Source organism: Theileria annulata, chromosome 2 (assembly GCF_000003225.4).
Source record: "Theileria annulata chromosome 2, complete sequence, *** SEQUENCING IN PROGRESS ***".
NCBI lineage: Eukaryota > Apicomplexa > Aconoidasida > Piroplasmida > Theileriidae > Theileria > Theileria annulata.
The window spans coordinates 239,246-261,964 of NC_011099.1; the positions used below are offsets into that span (position 1 = coordinate 239,246).

General features: G+C 28.7%; 11 protein-coding genes across 11 annotated transcripts, besides 16 other annotated features; 9 read left to right on the forward strand and 2 right to left on the reverse strand.

The window, feature by feature from the left end:
- Positions 1-790: 790 nt before the first annotated feature.
- Positions 791-3,154, reverse strand: TA15545 (protein phosphatase 2c, putative; the record flags this gene model as incomplete). The annotated part of the gene is made up of 3 exons (XM_946757.1): positions 791-1,965; positions 2,197-2,664; positions 2,950-3,154. The coding sequence occupies 3 exons, from the start codon at positions 3,152-3,154 to the stop codon at positions 791-793; spliced, it is 1,848 nt and encodes a 615-aa protein (XP_951850.1).
- A 745-nt stretch (positions 3,155-3,899) lies between these two features.
- Positions 3,900-3,989: a sequence feature (Signal anchor predicted for TA15540 by SignalP 2.0 HMM (Signal peptide probability 0.003, signal anchor probability 0.989) with cleavage site probability 0.002 between residues 30 and 31).
- TA15540 (uncharacterized protein) lies at positions 3,900-4,901 on the forward strand (the record flags this gene model as incomplete). The annotated part of the gene is made up of 1 exon (XM_946758.1): positions 3,900-4,901. One exon carries the CDS (start codon positions 3,900-3,902, stop codon positions 4,899-4,901), a length of 1,002 nt encoding a protein of 333 aa, XP_951851.1.
- Positions 3,936-3,989: a sequence feature (6 probable transmembrane helices predicted for TA15540 by TMHMM2.0 at aa 13-30, 43-65, 126-143, 153-175, 278-300 and 310-332).
- Positions 4,026-4,094: a sequence feature (6 probable transmembrane helices predicted for TA15540 by TMHMM2.0 at aa 13-30, 43-65, 126-143, 153-175, 278-300 and 310-332).
- Positions 4,275-4,328: a sequence feature (6 probable transmembrane helices predicted for TA15540 by TMHMM2.0 at aa 13-30, 43-65, 126-143, 153-175, 278-300 and 310-332).
- Positions 4,356-4,424: a sequence feature (6 probable transmembrane helices predicted for TA15540 by TMHMM2.0 at aa 13-30, 43-65, 126-143, 153-175, 278-300 and 310-332).
- Positions 4,731-4,799: a sequence feature (6 probable transmembrane helices predicted for TA15540 by TMHMM2.0 at aa 13-30, 43-65, 126-143, 153-175, 278-300 and 310-332).
- Positions 4,827-4,895: a sequence feature (6 probable transmembrane helices predicted for TA15540 by TMHMM2.0 at aa 13-30, 43-65, 126-143, 153-175, 278-300 and 310-332).
- Positions 4,902-5,118: 217 nt separating the features above from the next.
- Positions 5,119-6,786, forward strand: TA15535 (uncharacterized protein; the record flags this gene model as incomplete). The annotated part of the gene is made up of 1 exon (XM_946759.1): positions 5,119-6,786. One exon carries the CDS (start codon positions 5,119-5,121, stop codon positions 6,784-6,786), a length of 1,668 nt encoding a protein of 555 aa, XP_951852.1.
- A 385-nt stretch (positions 6,787-7,171) lies between these two features.
- Positions 7,172-8,182, forward strand: TA15530 (glyceraldehyde 3-phosphate dehydrogenase, putative; the record flags this gene model as incomplete). The annotated part of the gene is made up of 1 exon (XM_946760.1): positions 7,172-8,182. One exon carries the CDS (start codon positions 7,172-7,174, stop codon positions 8,180-8,182), a length of 1,011 nt encoding a protein of 336 aa, XP_951853.1.
- Positions 8,183-8,766: 584 nt separating this feature from the next.
- On the forward strand, positions 8,767-11,454 carry TA15525 (SfiI-subtelomeric fragment related protein family member, putative; the record flags this gene model as incomplete). Its single annotated transcript, XM_946761.1, has 1 exon — positions 8,767-11,454. One exon carries the CDS (start codon positions 8,767-8,769, stop codon positions 11,452-11,454), a length of 2,688 nt encoding a protein of 895 aa, XP_951854.1.
- Positions 11,455-12,402: 948 nt separating this feature from the next.
- TA15520 (SfiI-subtelomeric fragment related protein family member, putative) lies at positions 12,403-15,108 on the forward strand (the record flags this gene model as incomplete). The annotated part of the gene is made up of 1 exon (XM_946762.1): positions 12,403-15,108. The coding sequence occupies one exon, from the start codon at positions 12,403-12,405 to the stop codon at positions 15,106-15,108; it is 2,706 nt and encodes a 901-aa protein (XP_951855.1).
- Positions 15,109-15,474: 366 nt separating this feature from the next.
- Positions 15,475-17,147, reverse strand: TA15515 (serine/threonine protein phosphatase pp2a catalytic subunit, putative; the record flags this gene model as incomplete). The annotated part of the gene is made up of 5 exons (XM_946763.1): positions 15,475-15,597; positions 15,805-15,988; positions 16,227-16,338; positions 16,401-16,511; positions 16,796-17,147. 5 exons carry the CDS (start codon positions 17,145-17,147, stop codon positions 15,475-15,477), a joined length of 882 nt encoding a protein of 293 aa, XP_951856.1.
- Positions 17,148-17,404: 257 nt separating this feature from the next.
- On the forward strand, positions 17,405-17,923 carry TA15510 (uncharacterized protein; the record flags this gene model as incomplete). The annotated part of the gene is made up of 1 exon (XM_946764.1): positions 17,405-17,923. The coding sequence occupies one exon, from the start codon at positions 17,405-17,407 to the stop codon at positions 17,921-17,923; it is 519 nt and encodes a 172-aa protein (XP_951857.1).
- Positions 17,924-18,130: 207 nt separating this feature from the next.
- Positions 18,131-18,268: a sequence feature (Signal anchor predicted for TA15505 by SignalP 2.0 HMM (Signal peptide probability 0.046, signal anchor probability 0.918) with cleavage site probability 0.013 between residues 46 and 47).
- Positions 18,131-18,484, forward strand: TA15505 (uncharacterized protein; the record flags this gene model as incomplete). The annotated part of the gene is made up of 1 exon (XM_946765.1): positions 18,131-18,484. The coding sequence occupies one exon, from the start codon at positions 18,131-18,133 to the stop codon at positions 18,482-18,484; it is 354 nt and encodes a 117-aa protein (XP_951858.1).
- Positions 18,215-18,283: a sequence feature (2 probable transmembrane helices predicted for TA15505 by TMHMM2.0 at aa 29-51 and 61-83).
- Positions 18,311-18,379: a sequence feature (2 probable transmembrane helices predicted for TA15505 by TMHMM2.0 at aa 29-51 and 61-83).
- A 205-nt stretch (positions 18,485-18,689) lies between the features above and the next one.
- TA15500 (Tpr-related protein family member, putative) lies at positions 18,690-21,823 on the forward strand (the record flags this gene model as incomplete). Its single annotated transcript, XM_946766.1, has 2 exons — positions 18,690-18,945; positions 19,155-21,823. 2 exons carry the CDS (start codon positions 18,690-18,692, stop codon positions 21,821-21,823), a joined length of 2,925 nt encoding a protein of 974 aa, XP_951859.1.
- Positions 18,846-18,914: a sequence feature (2 probable transmembrane helices predicted for TA15500 by TMHMM2.0 at aa 53-75 and 931-953).
- Positions 21,689-21,757: a sequence feature (2 probable transmembrane helices predicted for TA15500 by TMHMM2.0 at aa 53-75 and 931-953).
- A 511-nt stretch (positions 21,824-22,334) lies between the features above and the next one.
- TA15490 (uncharacterized protein) lies at positions 22,335-22,694 on the forward strand (the record flags this gene model as incomplete). Its single annotated transcript, XM_946767.1, has 1 exon — positions 22,335-22,694. The coding sequence occupies one exon, from the start codon at positions 22,335-22,337 to the stop codon at positions 22,692-22,694; it is 360 nt and encodes a 119-aa protein (XP_951860.1).
- Positions 22,353-22,421: a sequence feature (3 probable transmembrane helices predicted for TA15490 by TMHMM2.0 at aa 7-29, 33-51 and 72-94).
- Positions 22,431-22,487: a sequence feature (3 probable transmembrane helices predicted for TA15490 by TMHMM2.0 at aa 7-29, 33-51 and 72-94).
- Positions 22,548-22,616: a sequence feature (3 probable transmembrane helices predicted for TA15490 by TMHMM2.0 at aa 7-29, 33-51 and 72-94).
- Positions 22,623-22,628: a sequence feature (GPI-Anchor Signal predicted for TA15490 by DGPI v2.04 with cleavage site probability 2.4940002 near 97).
- Positions 22,695-22,719: the final 25 nt, after the last annotated feature.

Consider the following 22,719-nt stretch of genomic DNA (forward strand, 5'->3'; position numbering starts at 1 on the left):
CATATTTTAATTGATTTTTATTATTTAATTAATTGATTTTTAATATTAAATGATTTTTTAATATTAAATCTTAAAATTATTAATAGATCCAATTTATATCAAGATTTAATTTAAATAAAATCTATTAATAGACAAATTTAATCTAATAAGAATATATTCTTTATATATTAATATATAGTCATTAAAACCCTGAGTTACGAGTTTACACTTAACTATTAATTAAAACCCTAAATTACGAGTATACACTAAACCCTAATAGCCTTAGACTATATACTTAAAACCCTTAATGTCTATAATGCCTATAGTACTATAGTACTCTTATACCCTTAAGTAGCCCTAATACCTAAGTAGGTAGTACCACTATTACCTGAGTACTATACTGTAGTAGACTGATATACTACTTTAGTACTCCAAATATCCTCTAATACTCCTAATATACCTATTATCTATTCCTAGAGTATCTACTGTACCTAGTACCTTAATATACTTGTATGTATATACACTAGTGTATATTACCACAGGTATATCAATATTCTAGTACTGTATAGTACTATACATAAACTTAATATACTCCTTAGTACCTAAAAACCCTTATTCACGAGTATACACATATTAATATACCTATGAGTACCTAAAGTACATTTATACTCCTTAATATACTACGAGTACCTCCTAAGCCTTAAAACCCTAGTACTCTAATACTCCTAACTACCCTTAGACTACTACTAATACACCTTATATACCTACTAATACACCTTATATATCTACTAATATATTGATTATAAAAAGATTAATGTATTTTATTATACAATTGTTGATTAAAGAGTACAATAATAACAGTCATGTTATCACAACCGATTCCTTCAGATTCACTTGGGTTATTACTTAGACATAAATCACATAATTCTTCACATATTTTCTCCAAGATTTCTCTCTTTTTTTCATTAGATCCCATTCTATCAATTATTTCATTCTTTTCAAGTTCCTCCGTTACGGTGCTTGGTACACCAGACAGTACTGATCCTACAGCTCCCTTTCCAGTACCTAATCCCTCAATACTACTACTAACATCACTAACCATACCAATACCACTAGTACTCTTCTCACCAACACCCTTATCACCACCACTACCACTACTAGCACTCTTCTCATGTTTATTTAAATCATTACGTTTAAAATGTTTAATGGTATGATCATGTTTATCATATAATTTAAGATAATATTGTAATTTGGTATGTATGAAATCGACAACTTGTTGATTGGATTTACAATCCCAGATCCCATCACATGCGAGTACAAGAAACTCATCATCACGTGTGAGTTTAATAATTTGTACATCAGGAAATGAGATGATTTTCTGTTCCCTCTGATCTAAACTTTGATCCATTTTAAAGGATAAATCACCTAAACTACGTGATAGGTTTAAATTTCCGTCTACACGACCATTAATTACATTACCTCCTGCTCTACGTATTCTACACAACTCTAATTCATCTGTTGGTTTATGATCTATTGATAATGGTACTGCCAACTTATTTCTTGATAATACACAACGTGAATCACCTGCATTCGCTACTATTACACATGGATATGGATCTTCTAATACCACCACTACTACTGATGTCGCACCACAGCCCATCGCATATAAATCTTCCTTTTCTTTTTGTAATAAATTTATTGTTATATTATTCATATCTTTATCAGTAGTACCCACTACAGTATTAGGAGTAGTAGTAGTAGTAGTAGAGGGAGTAGTAGTATCTTCCATAATGGTACCTGATTCAACGGTAGTATCGGTAGTAGTAGTACTAGACACCGTAACGGTAGAAGCAGTACCACCTATAGAACCTTCAAAGTTATCTAAATTTTTAGTATTTATTCCTAATTCATTATTTATTATATCTTCATCTACATCTTCATCTTTATAATACGGTATACTATCATATTTATTCAATTCATCATTCTCTAAATTACCGTGAGTATATATACAAGTAAGTAGTTAAGTAATTATAGTAGTCTAAGGGTATTAGGTAGTCTAGGTAGTTTAGGTGCAGCAAGATCTGATTATTGAAGAAAATTTATTTCTTCTAACCCGATCAATTTTTGACATTTATTTTTAAAATCACTATTTTCTTAATTATTTTTTCTAATAATTATCTAAAATTAATTAAATAGTGTATTAATTAATGGATATACGTTTATTATCATAAGAATGTGTATCGAATGAAGTTAATTGTTGTATAATATCAATAGCATGTTGTCGATTATTAAGTTTATCTGGTAATAAGACTTTGAAAAGATTATTAGAATCGAGATCATCATTTTTCCGATTAGAAATGAGTTGTAATTGTGTATCAACTTCAGGTGTTGCTAAATGTTGATCAACTTTGAGGAAACTATTTTGTAAAGCTTCTGCAACTAATTTTGATTCTATACAAGAATCGGAATCATGTTTAGGTACTAAAGTACCATCCAAATAACGTCTACGTACATCACGAAACTCTTTTGTAAACACATTCGAAAAATTCTCCGATACCCAACGACTTACACAATTTCCTCCATGACCATCAAATACACCATAAATACTTCCTATTGATATTGGTAATTCATCTATATTCATATTAATTTCCGTTACGGTGCTTGCTACCATAGTAGTTAAGTAGTCTACAGTAGTCTATAGTAGTCTAAGGTGATTAAGTAGTCTAAGCAGTCTGGTATTAAGTAGTTAAGAGTAGTTAATGGTAGTTAAAGTAGTTAAGCCTTAGCTATAGTAATAGTCTATATTAGTCTTAAGGCTATTAGGGGTACTAGTATACTCTAGGTATTTAAGGCTTATTATCTATTTAGTATTTAGTACCAGGTATATATGGTTTTTAGTGTATACTCGTAATTTAGGGTTTTACTAAGTAGAGTAGTTAAATATATAGTTATTAGGTATTAGAGTATTACCTGTATTATTAATATAAGAAGGTATAGTAAGATGTGCATCTTCCATTGATATTCTCCAACCTTGCATAGAAGTTGCACCAAAAACTGTAGAATCAAGTTTAAAGTTACCACCACTTGTTGATACTTTTTCTGTCTTTGGACTACTTAAATGTGCTCCCATTTTTAATAATAATAATCCACGTATAAAATTATAACTCAAACGCATAAAAAAATTTCTTTTAGAAAAATAATTTTTAAAAATAATTTAAATACAATTGTATGAAAAATTGTATTAAAATCTATAAGATTCAAATAAATTTTCTATATTTGTTAATAAATTTCTATAATTCAGGATAAATTTCTATAATTCAGGATAAATTTCTATAATTCAGGATAAATTTCTATAATTCAGGATAAATTTCTATAATTCAGGATAAATTTCTATAATTCAGGATAAATTTCTATAATTCAGGATAAATTTCTATAATTCAGGATAAATTTCTATAATTCAGGATAAATTGTCAATATTTCAAAATAAATTTTCTATTTGTTAATAAATTTTCTATTTGTTAATAAATTTTCAAAATTAATAATTATAAAGAAAAATTAATAAAAAAGAATAATAGGAAACCAAATTGGAATCCAATAATAATTGCTATAATAGCAAGAAGATAACATAAATATAATTATTAAATTAATTAAATTAATTAATATAATAATAATAAAAAATATATTATTAAAATTATTTTAAATTAATTTATTCTTATATCATGGGGTTTCTATATATATATTATATTATATATATTATATATATAAATTTATATAATATATTTAATGATTTGTATATATAAATTTGTATATATAAATATAAATAATTTTCTGGATATAAAATTTTTTGTGTAAACAAATTTCTGAATAAATAAAATTTCTGAATAAATAAAAATTGTTATAAATAAATTTTTGTTATAAAAATGTTTAAATGTTTAAAAAAATATTATAAATATGATTTAATAAGTTGTATAATATTTTCAATAATTTTATTATATTATTTAATTTTTTGTGATCAAACTAAATCTATAGATTTGTTAACTAATAAAATTATTTTTTTACATTATTTTATTAATCCAATTAAAATCTTTTTCTATCTAATAATATTACCAATTATTACTTTTAATTCTTCCGTTACGGTGACTGGTCCCACGGCCAGTACAGCTGTTACTGGTATTAATAATATTACTACTGTTACTAAGGATATTAGTGTTAGTAGTACAGTTAGAGCAAGCACCGTAACGGGAATCTGGAATTATAAAACAATATTAAAATATGAATTTAATAAGAAATTAAAAATATTAATAAAATTTAATGGAATTTTAGTATTTTTAACAATTATTCTTACTACAAATAATTCTCTCAATTATTTATTAAATTATATCATTTCTTGTTTTTTATATACTTGTATTTCATTAGGTACTTTCATACATTTTTTTTTCTTACCTAATTCCGTTACGGTGACTGGTCCACCAAACAGTACTACCAACAGTACTAAGGATAGTACTAAGGGTACTAAGTATATTACCCTGGGAAAGGGAGTTAATGACACTTTTGATACTCCCGGAAAGGGAGCTAATTCTACCCTTATGGAATGTACTATGGGAAAGGGAGCTAATTCTATGGTTACCGAGTGTACTACCGGAAAGGGAGCTAATTTTACAGCCATGGAGTGTATTACTGGTAATACTGTGGATGGTGAGGATGATGAGGATACTTCTGTTGTTGTTGGACCAAACTCCGTATTGGAAAAATTAATAATAATAAAATTTATAATGTTATTAATTGGAAATTGTTTTGGTAATTATTTATTATTATTGGATTGGTATCAATTATTTGCAAGATTTCCTATTACTAATTTTATTGGTTTAACTATTGGTCATTTTCTTTCCTCATTAATATCAAATTTTATTCTACTAAAATAATTTTTAATATAATAAAATTTAATTTATTTATTTAATTTATTATATATTATTTATATATTTATGGGTAATGTGCTAATAAGTGCATCTATAAAAATTGATTTAAGACAATAATAAAATTTAATATTATTCAATAAATAAATAAATTAAATTAAATTGAAAGAATTGTAAATTTGAAGGAATTGTAAATTTGAAAATTTTTTTGGAAATATTATAGAATATGGCGGAAGTATTAGTAAATACAGTTGGTTATGATGATTCTGATTTAAGTGATTATGAAAATAATTTTAATATAAATAATAATTTAATTTATCAAAATTTTAAATCAAATTATAAATTTAATTATAATCAAAAATCACCAAGATTTGGTATAGACAATATTAATACTAATAATAAGGTTAATAGTATTAATAATGAAGAAGAATTTGGAAATGGTAATGTATTAGAGTTTGGAAAAAAATTAGAAAGAATAAGTTATAGAAATAGTTTAGATACAATTGATAGTATAAATAATAATGAAAATGTTTTTAAATGGTGGTGTGATGAAAATGATTATTCTGATGATTTTTCTGATGATTCCTTTTTTTCTCCCGTTACGGTGTCTAGTAACACGGCTACCCCTGGAAAGGGTACTAATACCCTAACTACCACTAATACTAAGGATACTAATATCATTGGAGCAAACACCGTTACTGAGGAAAATAATACTACTAATTTTGCTGCACCTAAAGTAGGTACTGGAACCTTAGGTAATCCAGCTACTAATAGTACTGAGGATATTACTGTTGGAGCAAGCACCGTAACGGAAGATAATAGTGGATGGAAAAGTTGGACAAATGGTACAAATCAATTACAAGAATTAAAATCTAAAATATTAAATAAACTATTAAATAATATTAAACCCGTTACGGTGTCAGGTGCCCAGGGAAAGGGAGCTGATTCTACAGCCATGGAGTGTACTATGGGAAAGGGAGCTAATTCTATGGTTACAGAGTGTACTACTACTGTGGGAGCAAGCACCGTAATGGAAGAATTAAAATATTATAAGAATATGAATAAAATATTAATAGAAAAATTAATATATATAATAAATAATAATAATAAATTAGAATATAATATCAATAATAATTATGTAACTTTAATACAAAATCATTTAATCAAAACACAATCATTTCTAAATTCCATTACTGGTACTACTAATAACCTAACTACTACTGAGGGTACTAGTACAGTTGGACCAAGCTCCGTTACGGAAGAAAATTCTACTACTAAAATTGCTGCACCTAATCTACATACTGGACCTGAAGGTACTGGGTTCGAAACCCAGTCCATTACTACTACTACTGAGGTTACTAATACTAATACTACTCTTAATGAGGATACTAATACAGTTACTACTACTGAGGAAGGGGCTATTGTTGGAGCAAGCACCGTAACGGGAGACACCGTAATGAAAATAAAAGAATTAGAATTAAATAATAAAGAATTAGAAGAAAAAATAAAAATAATAGAAGAAAGTAAAAATAATTTAGAAGAAGATTTTAAAAAAACATTAACATATATGAAATTAATGAAAGATCGTTTAAAATTATTCAAACAAAATAATACACAAATTACTACCACTAACAGTACTAATAACTTTACTACTAGTACTAATAACTTTACTACTAATACTCTTAATACTCATAATAGCCTTAATACCCTAAATACCCTTAATACTACTACTAATATGAATAATATGAATAAAAGAAATAAATTAAGACGTAATAATAGTAGTGTAAGATTTAAAGAAATGAGTGAATTATATGTAGTACCAAGATCACTTTCAGAAACAAAACCAATAATAAATAATAATAAATTTAACTTTTTTAAAAATCTTTTCAAATAAATTAATATTAATTAATATAATTAATATATTTGATTATATATTACACATTGGAATCCCCATGTAATTATATAAATAGTTAGATAACTAGCCAACTAACTACTCTCTGAGGTACTACCTATACCCAAAATAACTATTCCACTTAAGGCTATAACTGTATCCAGAATAACTACACTCCGTAGGTGAATAACTAAAGGAATCCTATTCCACTAATAGTACAAAGAGAGCTACTAGTACTACAAATAGTACTAAGGATAGTATTGGTGAAGAAAATTTTGAATGAAATTGCTGTTGTAACTAATATTGGGGAGTCAGGTACTTTTTTGGATAGTAAGGGAGCTACAGCTACTGAGGATATTATTGGCCGTGAACCTCACACCGTAACGTAATGAAAATAAGAATTGGTATAAATGGTTATGGACGTATTGGACGTTCAGTACATAGAGCATCATTAGAACGTGAAAATATAGAAATAGTACATATAAATGATCCATTAATGACACCAGAATATATTAAATATCTACTTAAATATGATACAATTCAAGGTAAATTACCATACGAATTGGAAACATTAGATAATAATTTAATATTAAATGGACAAACTGTTAGATTATCATTTGAAAGAGAACCAGATTTGATTCCATGGGGAAATTCATCTGTTGATATAGTATTGGAATGTACTGGACAATTTAAAAGTAATGAAAAAGCTAGTCTGCATCTAAAGTCTGGTGCTAAATTAGTTATAATTTCAGCAATAACAACAGATACTCCAATATATGTTTATGGTATAAATCATACGAGTTATAATAAATCTGTACGTGTAATGTCTAATGCAAGTTGTACTACAAATTGTCTAGCACCTGTAGTTAAAGTATTACATGAGAATTTTGGTATTGTTGAAGGATTAATGACTTCAGTATGGCCAAATATGGCTAGACAAAATATTGTAGATGGTACTACAAGAGATTTTAAACGTTCTGGTCGTTGTGCTATTACTAATATTGCACCATTAACAACACCAGCAGCTGATGCTATAGGTGAAATTATCCCTAGTCTAAAGGGTAAATTAAAAAGTATGACATTTTTTGTACCAACACATGCTGTAGCAGTTGTAGATTTAACTGTAAAACTTTCTAAACCAACAAAATATGAAAATATTGTAAAAGTAATTAAAGAAGCCGCTGATGGAAATTTAAAAGGTATTTTAGGTTATACAGAAGATGAAGTAGTTTCTTCCGATTTTATGCATGAAAGTTTGTCGAGTATTTTTGATATTAATGCTGGTATAGCACTTAATGATACTTTTGTTAAATTAATCTCTTGGTATCATAATGAATGGGGATATTCTAATCGATTATTAGATCTTTCTAATTATGTATACAAACAATTTAATTCTTAATATTATAACTCTAATACTCGTTAACTATCTAGAGTACCTGGAGTACCTGAGTACCTGAGTACCTAGAGTACCTAAATACCTAGAATACCCTAATACTAAACCCTTATCTTCCACTAAAACCCTGAAAACCCTAATATACCTCTAAATACTCCAAATACACCTCTAGTAATAAAAACCCTAATGGGATACCCTAAGAAACCCTCAATAGCTCTAGTACTCCTAAGTACTAAACCCTTAACTAAATACCTCTTATACTCTTAATACTCCTAATATATATTATATATACTTGTATTCTCTTTATATACACTTAATACTCATATATACTTAAAACCCTAAATTACGAGTATACACATATACATACTACTATACTACTAGTATATACCATGTAATATATACTTATATGTATATCTATACTAGTATACAAGTATATATATACTAAATATATAATTAATAGTATATAAAAGTTTAAAGTATATAATATATATTAAGAGTAGTTAAATATTATATTAAGGTATTAAAATAATTTATTATTATTAGCTAGCTAATATAATTAGAATATAATTAGAAAAATAGATTAGAAAAAAATGTTCCATCAAGTATTTCAATCTTCCTATCCAAAATATTTTGCAATTTTAAAAGAAAATAAACCAATTTTATTAATGAAAAGTAATTTATTAAGTCCTTGGTATAATATAACAAATTTAAGATATGATATTGAAAAATTATTATTCATAGACTCTAATGATAGAGATTATAATTATACTGAGTGTATTATAGAATTATATGAATTAATTCTTGTAATTGAATTTGGATTTAATTGTAAGAATATTTGGTTTAATGATAAATTGTATTGGTCCAATACAAATCCTCAAGAATTTCCCAAATTTTTATTATTTGATCTTGTTAATAATATTTTTTTATTATTTTATAATTCAGAACTTGTTAATATTTCTGGAACTCATAAAAAATTTATTCATCGGTTCCAGTTAAGAAATGATTATATAAACCAAATTAATCAAAAATTAATTAAAAGAAAATTTAATAATATTAAACAAATTAAACAAAATGTAATTTGTCCTAAACCAATCAAATTTATATCAAACACAGAATCAATATGTGATACAGAGTCAGTATCATGTGACACGGAGTCAAGACAGTATAATAAGGAGTCAGGATATAATAAGGAGTTAGGACATTGTAATAAGGAGTTAGGATATAATAAATATTATGTAGATGAAATTGGATTAATAAATTCAATTGTAAATAGGAAAATTATAATTAAAATTGATGTAATTAATGAAAGTTATATCAATATAATTAATCAATTCTATGAATATTTCAACTTAACAACATCAGATACTACTATAGATACGCTTAATAACCTTAGTACACTCTATAGCTGTAAAATTAGCTCCCTTTCCAGGGATAGTAAAAGTGTAATTAGCTCCCTTTCCCGTGGTACCAGACCCCGTAACGGAATAATAATAAATGGTTATATATTAATAATAAATAATTATAATTGTTATTATAATTTTAAAAATGTAATATGTAATGAGATAAGTTATTATAAGAGAATACTGTATAAAAGTCAATCCAAGTATCCGGAATCATTAATATTTTACAAGAAACATAATATAACATTGATTAAATTTGATGATAAATTTATATTACATATATTAAAATATGGTATTTGGACTGAGAAATCTTATGTGATACCACCAATTAGGTTATATAGAGAAAATAATCTTGGAGAATTATTACCATTAACTACAGAACAATATGATATACATTTGAATATATTTGGTACTACACAATTAGTATATAGTGTCAATCAAATAAATACAGTAATGTTAATGTTAGGAGATGAGTTGGTATGGAAAAGGAAGAAAACAAGTAGGAATAAATTGGAATATATAAGAAAATTAATATACAATTTAATGGATAATAGTTTCACAATTGTAACAGACATAACGTTAAGATGTATAAAGAAACATAATCGTTGGTATAATAAATTCCATGAATTAACTTATTTAACACATTTTACTGATGATTCTGGTGAATTAACAATAATTGATCGTGAGAAATTAAATATAACTTATAACTCAAGACATAAATATCTTTTCAATTATGAAACTATAAATTGTGCACAAATATCACATTATGATACGGTAATTTGGTCTAAAACTAATGAAAATTACCCTAAGTGTATGGAATTGAAAATTATGAGCAAATGTAAGAAATTTATATTACAATTTAATAATAAATTTAAAGTCTATACAATAACTCATGGAATGGCTAATGGTATGGGTAATTTTACAGCTATGGAGTGTATCAGAGGAAAGGGAGCTAATTTTATGGGTACCGAGTGTATCAGAGGAAAGGGAGCTAATTTTATGCCTATGGAGTGTACTATGGGAAAGGGAGCTAATTCTACAGCTATGGAGTGTACTCCTGGAAAGGGAGCTAATTTTATGCCTATGGAGTGTACTAGTAGTAAGGATACTAATGGAATGAGTGTAGTAGAAATTAAGTTACCAGAAATTGAACTTTATACATGTGATAAAAATGGAAATTATATTAAACTTTTGAATGAAGATTATAATATTAATTTGTCCATATTCAAAGATTATAAATTCATTTATTCACCAAAATTTAATATTAAAATTTTTAGTCTAAAATTGAAAATTTATCACAAGAATCTCATGGAATCTTGTGATAGTGGACTCATGGGACCAACTGAAACGAGAAATTTGGAATCTTATGAAAATACTCATGTAGAACCTTGTAAAACAAGTGTATTAGAATCTTGTAACATGAGATTCTTAGAACCTCGTGACAATAGACAGTCGGAAATAAAAATTTTTGGACCATATGAAAAAAATATTTTATATGTAATTTATAGTGAGATTAGAGAATTACAAATAATATTTGAAGATCAAATTTTATTATTTAAGTATACAAATCATTGGAATGAGAAAGTATATAAAATACCTAAAGAACTTAAATTCTATACTAGAGATCAATTTGGAGATATATTATTAACACCAGAAAATTATAGAGTAGAATTAAGAGATATGAGAAGGTTTAAATATATATTTGATAATTTCAAATGTGATCAAGTGTGTCATAATAATGAAATAGTTTGGAAATCTGATGGTACTAAAAATGTTAATTCAATAGTTTACTTTAGGAAATATAAAATTATTATTAATTTAGGTATCAAAAATTTATATTACAAATTAAATTCTAAAGGCCATTGGATACAATATTAACATTCCAAAATTCATTAAAATAACTAATTAAATCATTAATAATATGATTTTCCCTTTAATTTGGTACTTAAATAGTGTTAATTTGGTCTTATTTATGGGTGTTTTAGGCTACTTAGGTAGTCTTATTTAAGCTCTAATTTAGTCTTAGTAGTACCATAATTTGGTACTTAATTATGACTATTTTACCTTTAATTTACCCTTATTTTACCTCTTAATTATCCATACTAGACGCTTAATTTACCTTAATTTAACGCCTTAATTAGTCTAACTAGTCGCTTAATTACTCCTTGTTTACTCCTATTTTGACTCTAAATTTGCTCCTCAGATGCCTCTCTATTACCCATTACTAGGCCTATTTTACTCCTTATTTAGCTCTAAATTAGGCTTATTTACCCTTATTTACGGCTTAATCATCTATAATCGGTCCTCAACTAGTCTAATTTTATTCCTTATTTTACTGTTAATTTAGTCTTAACTTGTCTTACTTGTCTTATTCTACTCTTATTTTATCTCCATTTAATCCCTAGTTTACCCCTTTAATTACCCCTAATTTACCCTTATTTTACCGTTAAATCTCCATAATTTACCCTTACTCTACTCCTTAATTACCTCTTAATCACTACTTTATTACTAATATAAAGAATATATAACACCCACAAGGAATGAAAATATTATAAAATTACAAATAAAAAAACGAATTAATTTAAAAGGTCAAAAATAGTCTAATTTTATTATAAATATTATTAATTTCAACTCAACTGTTAGTATAGAATAAATATCTGTGTGTAAAATATGGAGTTGATGCAATTGTTAATATTACTTCATGTAAGTAATTTTTAATTAATAATTCTATAGATTATTAATTTCATTATTGCAATTAATAATGGATTTCCAAATCCATTAACACAACATAGACAGCAACATAGACAGGAACATCAAGACACAGGAATGAATATAAAACAACATCCAGACATAGGAACTAATATAGAAAAATCCTCCGATTCTAGAACTAATAATACAGAACATCCTGATTCCGGAGTTAGTGAAAAAAATTTGATACCAATAATATTGGATATAAGTATTGAAGGTTCTAGTGATAGAATAGATTATTTGGAGCATAGAGATGGTGGAACATATTCATGTAATAGTAGATATGGTATTAGTACAATAATAGACTCAGGTGTTGATGAATTTTCAAAACCAGAAATAATTTACAAGGCAAAAAATGAAAATGAATATGCTTACGCAGTACAAGTTGAAAATATAACACCTGAATCTAAAAATATAATTTTACGCTTAAACGGTAGTTTTATTAAATTAACCAAGAAAAATGATAGGATAAGTAATAGAATAACTGAGGAAAATATAGACAGTACTGAGGAAAATATAGATAGTACTGAGGAAAATAATAATAGTATGATGGATGAGAAAAAGAATTGGATAAGAAGTGATAGAATAACATTAGATATTAAAGAAAATGATCATAATAATAATTATCAAATAATTGGTAAGAATTCAACAATTTTTAATAGTGTGTTTAAAGATGTGGATATACCTGATCATGACTGTTATACAAATTATGTAGCGATAAATGGTAACTTATTTAATAGAATTATTGAGGGAAATGATTTAGTAATTTGGGAATCTAATGATCCATTGGAATGTATTAAAGAAGTTTCATTATATATAAAAAATAATATAAAATATTTAGCATTTTTATCTAACAATTTTAATTATTTTCTTTATAAATGGGATAATAATTTATGGAATAATCTGACCAATGATTTTAATAGTAAACTCGTGACAGTAGATCCAGTTGTAGGTTTAGGAGGAGGAACTAGTGATTTAGAAGTAGATAAGATTAGTTTGAGTGAAGAAAAAGGTAATTTGGAAGAAGATAAGATTAGTTTAGAAGTAGATAAGATTAGTTTGGGTTTACAAAAAATTGATTTGGAAGATGAAAAAATTGATTTGGAAGATGAAAAAATTGATTTGGGAGATGAAAAAGATAATTTGGAGGATAAATTGATAAATTTAAGAGAATTAAAATTTTATTTTAATAATGATGAATTGAAAAGAATAGAAGAATTGCCTGGTAGTTATTCTATAAGTTTATATTGTTTAAGATATTGTGTAGAATTTTATTTTCCTAAATTTAATCTTAATCCAAATGAAATTTTAGCTGATGTTTTTATTTATAATTTATTAGATAATAATATGTATTTAAGATTAAGAAATCGTAATATAATTCCTATTAATACATATAATATTAAATTATGTATTGATTCTCCCGTTACGGTGCTTGGTCAAACAGAAAGTACTCCTCCTAAGGGAGCTGTTACTGTGGATACTAGTACCCTTCGACCAAGCACCGTAACTAAGGGAAAGAGAGCTAATTCTATGCCTATGGAGTGTACTGGTGGGAAAATTTTGAATGAAATTGCTGTTGTAACTAAAACTAAGGAGTCAGGTACTTTTGTGGATACTGTGGATACTACTGGAAAGGGAGCTAATTCTATGGGTACAGAGTGTACTAGTACTACTAGTAGTATTACAGAGGAAAATAGTGATATTGAGGATCTTGATACAGTTGTATTAGACACCGTAACGGAAACAAATACTGATATAGAATTAGAATATATAATAAATTCATTAAAAATTGCTAAAAATTTAGAAAATGAAGATGATCCAACAAATTATGTAACTACACCGGAAGATCCACTGAATTATGTAACTACACAAGAAAATACATTTAATTCTTTAGAAGATTCATTAAATTCATTAGAAAATTCCTTAAATACCTTTGAAAATTCATTAAACTCATTAGCAAATTATGTTAATACACCAAAAAATACAATAAATCATGTAAATCCCTTAGGAAATCCACTTAATTCCGTTAATTCCGTTAATTCCTTAGGAAATCCCCTAAATCCCTCAAATCCGCTTCAAAATCCCTTAGATCCACTAAATACTATAAATGAATTAGAAGATCCTATTAATATTTCAATAGATATAAATAATATAAATTCAACAAGAGAATATAAAATATATATAAAGAATGAATTGAAAGAAATTAAACCATATAGAAATTATTCGTTTGATAAGGTAATGGAATCAGATGGAAGAGTTCAGGAGATAATTTGGTCATGTGAAGATCCAGAGGAGACTGTGAAACACCTAACATATTTCAATGGAGTTATTGAAAAATATCTCCTAATGTTCATAAATAAGAAGAAATATCTATTGTTTAGGTATGTGATTTGGGAAAATAAGTGGACTGATGTTACGAATACAAGTGTGAATTTATCTGAATTAAAGTTTTTTACAAAAGGAGAGTTTGTTACAGGAGAGTTAGTTACAGAAGGAGAGTTAGTTACAAGAGAGTTAGATTATAGAATTTTTACCTTTGGTTATAACTTTGAAATTGCCTTCAAAACTCCCTGTCACAAGGTGACATATTACAATGCAGTATTATGGTCAAATGAAGAAACTGATTGTAAAAAAATACATAAAATTGTTATTAAACCAATTGTTAATAGATTACACATTTTCTTTATGAATAATAAAATCAGACGTTTCAATGTTACTAATAATTATATCAACTTCATTTCTGAAGATGATTGTATTTTCTATAAAAATAATCTTTTCAAATGAAAATTAAGAGAGGAGATAGTATTAATATTGGAGGGGAGAGGGAGAGGAGGTACTGGTGGAGAAAGAGAGAGGAAAAAAGAATTTTCTTCATACTCAAATATATTAATTATACACTTAATAACTTTAATAGTATATAATATTGTATAAATTAATAGATTAATTGATATATTTAATATCTTCTAATAAATAATCAGTAATTTCAGGTATAATTGGTGGTTCTCTTTCAGGTGATGGATCAAATTGTATACTAAACAATTATTAACTATAAATATATAAATAAATATATTTATGAGGATAATTCTGTGTAAATTAGGATAATTCTGTGTAAATTAGGATAATTATCTATTAATAATTGTGTTGTAAGGATTACAATGTGAAATTAAGATTTTCATCAATTTCTAAAATTGCACCTTGATTACCACAACGATAACAATAATTTGGTGCACTAAATATTGTTACTACATTTTTATCTTGTGACCATTGATATCCCTAATATATAATATACTATAATTACGTTACGGAGCTTGGTCAAACGGTACCGTAAGGAACTAACACAGTAAGGGTATAAGTAACCTCTATTAAGAGTTATAACTAAGTAATAGAGGTAACTAACTACTATATATATAACTAAGGAGCCCCTTTAGGGGCTAGTGGTATGTACAAGCACCGTAACTGAACACAGTAACGTTATAATACTTCCATAGTTAGTTGATGTGCTCTAGCAATAAGATCAAGTCCATTATTTTGATTAAAAGCTTTAGTAATATCATAACCAAAAGTAAAACCAGCACCTCTAGGACTTAAACCCCAACCTGTACGTTCTTCAGGATCTGACCATAATAAATCACACATTGCACCTTCATGTGGTATCTCTTGTATACTAATATTATAAAATTAATACTATATATAATATATTCTAATACTTATAGTTATGTAATCTAAGGGTAATCTAGGGGTAGTTAAGTAGGTAGTTAAGGGCTATTTTAGGCCATTTAAGGGGTTTGAGTACTATAGGCTTATTTTTAGGTAATTAAGGTTATTAAGTAGTTAAGGGGTCTATAGTAGTCTAGTTAGAGTAGTTAAGGTAGTCTAAGGAGTATTGGGAATAATTATAATACCGATCAAGTTTACGTATATGATCAAGTGAATCAATAGAAGGTGATAGACCAGCATGTGGACAAAAAATTTTATTTTCAATTAAAGCAGCCAATGGTAAAAAATCAAATAAATCTAAACACAAATTAATTAATTTAATTAGTGGATGGATAAGTTAAATGAGTATGTAGTTGAACCTGTAAAACATTTCCAAATATATGAATTACCATATTTACGTAAACATTCATCATAGAAACCATATACTTGTGTTATTTGTCTACATTCATGGTTTCCTCTTATTATAAATACTATAAAACATATTAATTTCAGTAACGGTGCTTGGTCAAACGGTAACTAATCCCCGTAAGGGGTATAACTAACTAAAGACTAATCCCCCGGAGGGACTAACTACCTAAAGTATATAGCTAATCCCCTAATAACTAACTAGACCCGGAAAAGGAGATAACTATACACTTTTACTACAATAGGAAAGGGAGCTAAAAAACTGTATAACTATAGAAAGCCCCTTTCGGGGGTTAGCATATTGGAGCTGCTGGAGCAAGCACCGTAACGTAGCACCGTAATGGAATACCTCGATGTTTATATCTAACTTTAAGTGAAACAATAAGAATAACAGATTCAACAGAATAATAACCACGATCAACATAATCACCAAGAAAAAGAAAATTAGTATTAGGAGCAGAACCAGCAATTCTAAAGAGTTCTTTTAAATCATAAAGTTGACCATGAATATCACCAACAACAGTAACTGGAGCTTTAATAAATAAAATATTACTCTCATCAATGAGAATCTCTTTAGCCTTCTCACATAATTTCACCACTTCAGATTCCGATACAAATTCACAATTCAAAGCATTATTAATTATATTATCCAAATCATTTATTTCTACTTGATTCAAATAATAATCTACAGTTGTTTGCATTCATATATCTTATTCAATTATTAATACAAATTATACAAATTTTTAAGAATTTATAGAAATTACACAAATTATAGAAATTACAAATTTTTTAAGAAATTATATTAAATAATATTAAAATATGTAAAAATTTAAATTATATGAAATTTTTTTAAATATTGTGGGTATAATAATTTAATTTAGTAAATAATTAATATAATTAATTTTGATGTGTAATGAAATTGAATATATTAGAATTTGATAAATAAGAATTTGGATATATGGATGATGAAATTGAAGATGTTAATATTATTGTTAATTTAGAATTTAGTGGTGGTTTAGATTCTCTTGTAATTGATCAAGAAAAAGAATTAACACTTAAAATTTTCTCTAAAAATATTAATTTAGGACAATTAATTTGTTATATACGTAATTACATTATTGGAACAAAAAAAGATTTTTTCTCATATATCATTACTAATACTACGGGTACCAACTATACTAATAGTACTACGGGTACTACTAATACTAATACTAATACTAGGGAGTCAGGTACTAATACTAGGGGATTAGGTACTAGTGAGGGAGCTGTTACTGAGGATAGTAATGAGGATATAATTAGAATAGAATGTAATTTGAAGAAATATAATGGTATATTGAATATTAATGAAAAATGTAAAATAAGACCAGGTGTATTAGTTTTAGTAAATAATACAGATTGGGAATTATTAAATAAAGAAAATACAATTTTAAAAAATCATGATCTAATTTCTTTCATATCTACACTTCATGGTGGTTAATTTCTTTCTATACACATTATACTACTACTACTGAGGGTACTACCAAGGGAAAGGGAGCTAAATATACACTTTTAATACCCTTGGAAAGGGAGCTAATTCTATGGGTACAAAGTGTACTACTGAGAAAATTTTGAATACTATTGCTGTTGTAACTAAAACTAGGGAGTCGGATACTAATACTGTTACTAATAATTTATTGTAAAAAAAATGTTAATATTGAAATCATTTAAAAGACCTAAAGGAGGTGGACCATGTCCATTAATTAATAATCCAGTGAAGAAGTGGTTGAAATATTTATCAATATTTCATATAATTTTACTTGTAATGACTTGTGTTTCAATTAGTTTTCCATTTATTCATGATTTACATTGTTCAATTCTATTCAATTCACTTGCTAATCTTATAGCATCCGCTATATGTTCTACACTCATGGCTACATATTATATTATTGTATCAAATAAAGATTTAGGTAATATTTTACTACTTACTAATAGTGCTACTAATATTCCTCCAAAGGGAGCTATTAATACTAATAAGGTGGATAATGTAAATAATGTGTAGGAACAGAAAATGAATGGGCAATAACAGCTATAATAACTATATCAGTTGTTATTATAGATATTAGTATTTCAGGTATTATTAATAGTTACAGTGTAATTAACAGTAGTTAAGAGTAGTTACGAGTATACAAATACTAACTACTTAGGTATCTAAGACGTATTAAGAACTCTAGGGCATTCTAGGCTTATTTAGAGTAGTTAAGATTATGTTTAGAGTAGTTAAGAGTATATTTAGAGGTAGTAAGGTATATATAGGTTGGGGTATATATACATTTACAAATTCATCATTTAAGATATATAAAGCATTAAATGATGAATTTCAAGTTGAACCAGATTGTTTACAAACAAAAGCAAGAGTTTTTTATATTTCTGGATTTATTGTTATTTGTTTACATATTTTTGTTGCAGGTACGGTGCTTGGTCAAGCGGTACCCCCGAAGGGCGTTCCCTTAGTTATTTATAGTAGTTATACCCCTTACGGGGACTAGTTAGTTATGCCCTTAGGGTACTTAGTTACTGTTTGACCTCACACCGTAACGGAGTTATATATATTATGTAGGAGCATGTGTAATAGCATCTGCATTGTTAGGAAAAGGAATAAAGAAACAATTGATGGAATTAAGATTATTATCATAATGTATTATTATTCATATATAATTATATATTGTAAGAATTTTTGAAAAGGATAATTATATCCAAGACAATAAAAGGTAGTAGACTTAAACTTAAAGCCGAAGAGCTGCAGATTGCGGCCAAAGCACTTCAAGATAAGGCCACCAATGAGAAAGTTAATATACATACTCAAGCCGGCACTCTAGCCTCTTCAGCCCAAACTCTAGCCGAAAATACACCTCCCCAGGCTTTTGTTAATGCCGACACTGTAATAGACAAATTCGACGAACTGGAAGATGCATACAATCAACTAAGTACAAGTAGTCCTGTTGACCAGGCTAAGGTAGAGAAGGAATTTAATACTGTCAAACACATATATGATACTATGATCAATGTTAAGAAAGCCAAAAAACTTCAAGAACAAGTTGGTACCCAGGATGGTAAAGGTGGTTCTGATCAAAAGATATGGTATTATGCCAACGAACTATATGGTAAAGCCAACATACTAGCCGGTGCCGAAAAACTTAAAGCTCCAGAAGCTCAAGATGGTGAAGATCCTACTAAAGAACTCAAACATCTTGCCGAAAAACTTCGCGATGCCGTAGGACAAAATGACAACTCTGGTCTCCAAAAGGCCCTCAGTGAACTCTCTACTGCTCGAGAAAGTAATCCCAAGGACTTAATTCCCATGGCCAAAGATGTAATAGATAAATACAACTCAGTCAAAGAAGCCTACGAAAAGGTCAAGGCACAAGCAAGTGAATATACTAAAGCTCTTACTAAAACTGGTGAAACAAGTAAATACACCAATGTTAAATCTGCTTTCCAAGCACTTGAAAGTGCCTACAACCTTGGAAAGTGTAAGGATATCACTCCTATTTTTGACAAAGAGTATATTGATATCCAAACCAGTATTGTTTCTGATAGACTCACTTCTAAAGCCACAGAAATAGAGTCTAAGGCCCAAGCACTTAGAACCACTGCCGAACGTCAATCTACCACTGAACTAGCCGACAATAGGAACAATGACATCAATAGCACTACAAATAAACTTGGTAGTGAACTCCCTACTAAAGCCACAACACTAAAGAGTAAGGCCGAAAAGCTTTACAATGCAGCTCAACGACTAGAAGAGACTGCTGAGGACCCTAGTCCACTTGCTGATCTTAAAAATCATGCCGAAGAACTTGCTACAGCAGCCAAGAAAGATACTACTAGTGATGGTCTATTCTATGCTGCACAGGCACTAGAATCTGGTGGTGGTGATAGTCTTGAAGATAAGGCCACTAAGGTCATAACTAAGTTTGACAAGGTCCAACGTGCATACACCGCACTAATGACTAAAGCTAAACAAATTGGTAAACAAGGTCATTCTGAGGTCAACTCTGTTGAAAATGAATACACTGAACTGAAGGAACATTATGATGGGATGTTAAACCTTACCAAACTCTCCAAGATGGCCAAAGATCTTACTGGTACACTTCAAGGTCCAGCCACTACTCTAGCCTCTAGTGTCAAAGAACTACGTGATAACACTGATGGTAACGATTATCCTAAGGCCCAAACTGTAATACAAAACTACGAAAAGGTAGAATCTGCATACACCTCACTAGGTGATAAGCAAAGTGTTAAGGATAAGTTTGAGGCTCTCAAGACGCTTTACGACAAGATATTTAAGTTCACCAAGGTCAAGTACTACTCCGAACAACTTGAAGGTGCAGCCGATCCTAGCGGTGATGCCGAGAAGGTAATTACCTTCTTCAACTCAGTCGTTGTTGCCTACAACGCACTAGGTGAGACTGAACAGAAACATGTTAAAGATCAATTCACTGAACTTCAAACTGAGTATTCCAATGGTATATATAAATATAAGTTCCATATCCTAACTATTCCTTTCATGGTTACCAATTGGTTAAACTTTCTCAGATATGTATTCATGGGTAGTTGGGGCGTCTATCACGAAAAGGTCTGTAAAGGTACTGGTAATGAACAACCTGGACGTACTGGTTGTCCAAAACCTGAAGATTCTGCTACTGAGACTGTCAATAGTATTAAACTAGAACTCACTAATAGTACTAGTGACATTACTCATAAAATAATCCTCAATGGTACTGGTAGTAGTGGTACTGTAAGTACTTCCAAAGCTATCACTCTAGCCAGTGGTGGTGATGTTACCCTAACCATCAATCTTCCTGGTGGTGAAATAAAACTCAGCAAACTAACCATCAGTGGTACTAATCTGACCATCCAAGGTGGTACTTCCAGGGTATCTGTTACCAAAAAGTCAAATCCTTGGGTTACCGGTACGCCTGTTAAACTCCACTCTAGCAATGGTGCCACCCTTACCGGCACCACACTGACTATCAACAAACAAGATCCTGGTGGTAAAGAAGCAACCATTACTGGTAGTCCATCTGGTGGTAATGTTGAACTAAATTACAGCACCGGTAGTGGCACTATAGAAATCAGTGGCACTGCCATCACAGCTCTTGAAGGCAAATTTATTCCTGACGAACTACATGACAAGCACAAAGAACAGAAGTGCTGTATCTATTCTAAACAGTATACCTGGCAAGACTCCGCTAATACTTATGTTGTCTGGTGGAATATATTTAATATTCTTATGCCACTTCAGATCTGTCTAGCTGCAATATTCATATATTCACTTAATAACAGAGAATATCATAGCTACTTATTGAGTTGTTCTTCTTCCAATGCAGCTGGTTGATGACTACCTAATTGTAATGATTGACATTGCAGTTGCAATACTAATCTCATTTGTGGCAGCTATGATTTGGACCATTGCATACATATCTAAGTCTGATGAAAAGTACCCAACTGTCCCATATCATAAAAAATGTATCAAAGAACTACAACTCAAATCAGCTGATACTTCTAGTTCTAGTTCTAAAGATTATACTATAAGTACTGAACAGAACTTTGGTGAAAGTCATGCCGATAATTGTGGTTATAAGACCACTTCTCCTGTCAACTATTATGGTCATCTGGTATCAACACCTATGGAACCTATTCTAGTTCTGATAGTACCCACACTATAACCCTCACCATCAGTGAAGCCAAATATAAGACTGGAAGTTCCACCGAACAAAATCTAGTTCTCAGTGCCAGTGCTGGTGATAATACTCTAAAGCTAATTTCGACTACACCTATCACTACCAACCAAACTTATAATCTAAATCGTGAAGCTGATAGTCTGAAACTCACCCTCAACTCTGCCGATGCTAATTTCAAAGGAACCTATAATGTTAAACTTAACATCACAAGCGATATCGATCTCACTGGCGGTGGCTGTAATAACTGTAAACTCAAACCAACTACTCTTCCTGTTAGTCTGGGTACCTACACCCTCACTGATAGTGCTAGTGATAATAAAAATTTTACAGGAAGTCCAGACCCCAATGCTCTTCACTCCAATCAGCAACGCACTAACTGTTGTATGTATTCTAAGCAGAATACTTAGTCAACTGAATCTCCTAATAATCGTTGTGATGGCATTCGTTTACAATTCTAGCTCCATTTCAGATATGTTTAGAGGGTATATTCATATACTGTTTGCATTATACAGACTCTGCAATTGATAAGTCCACTGTTAATCAACCTAAG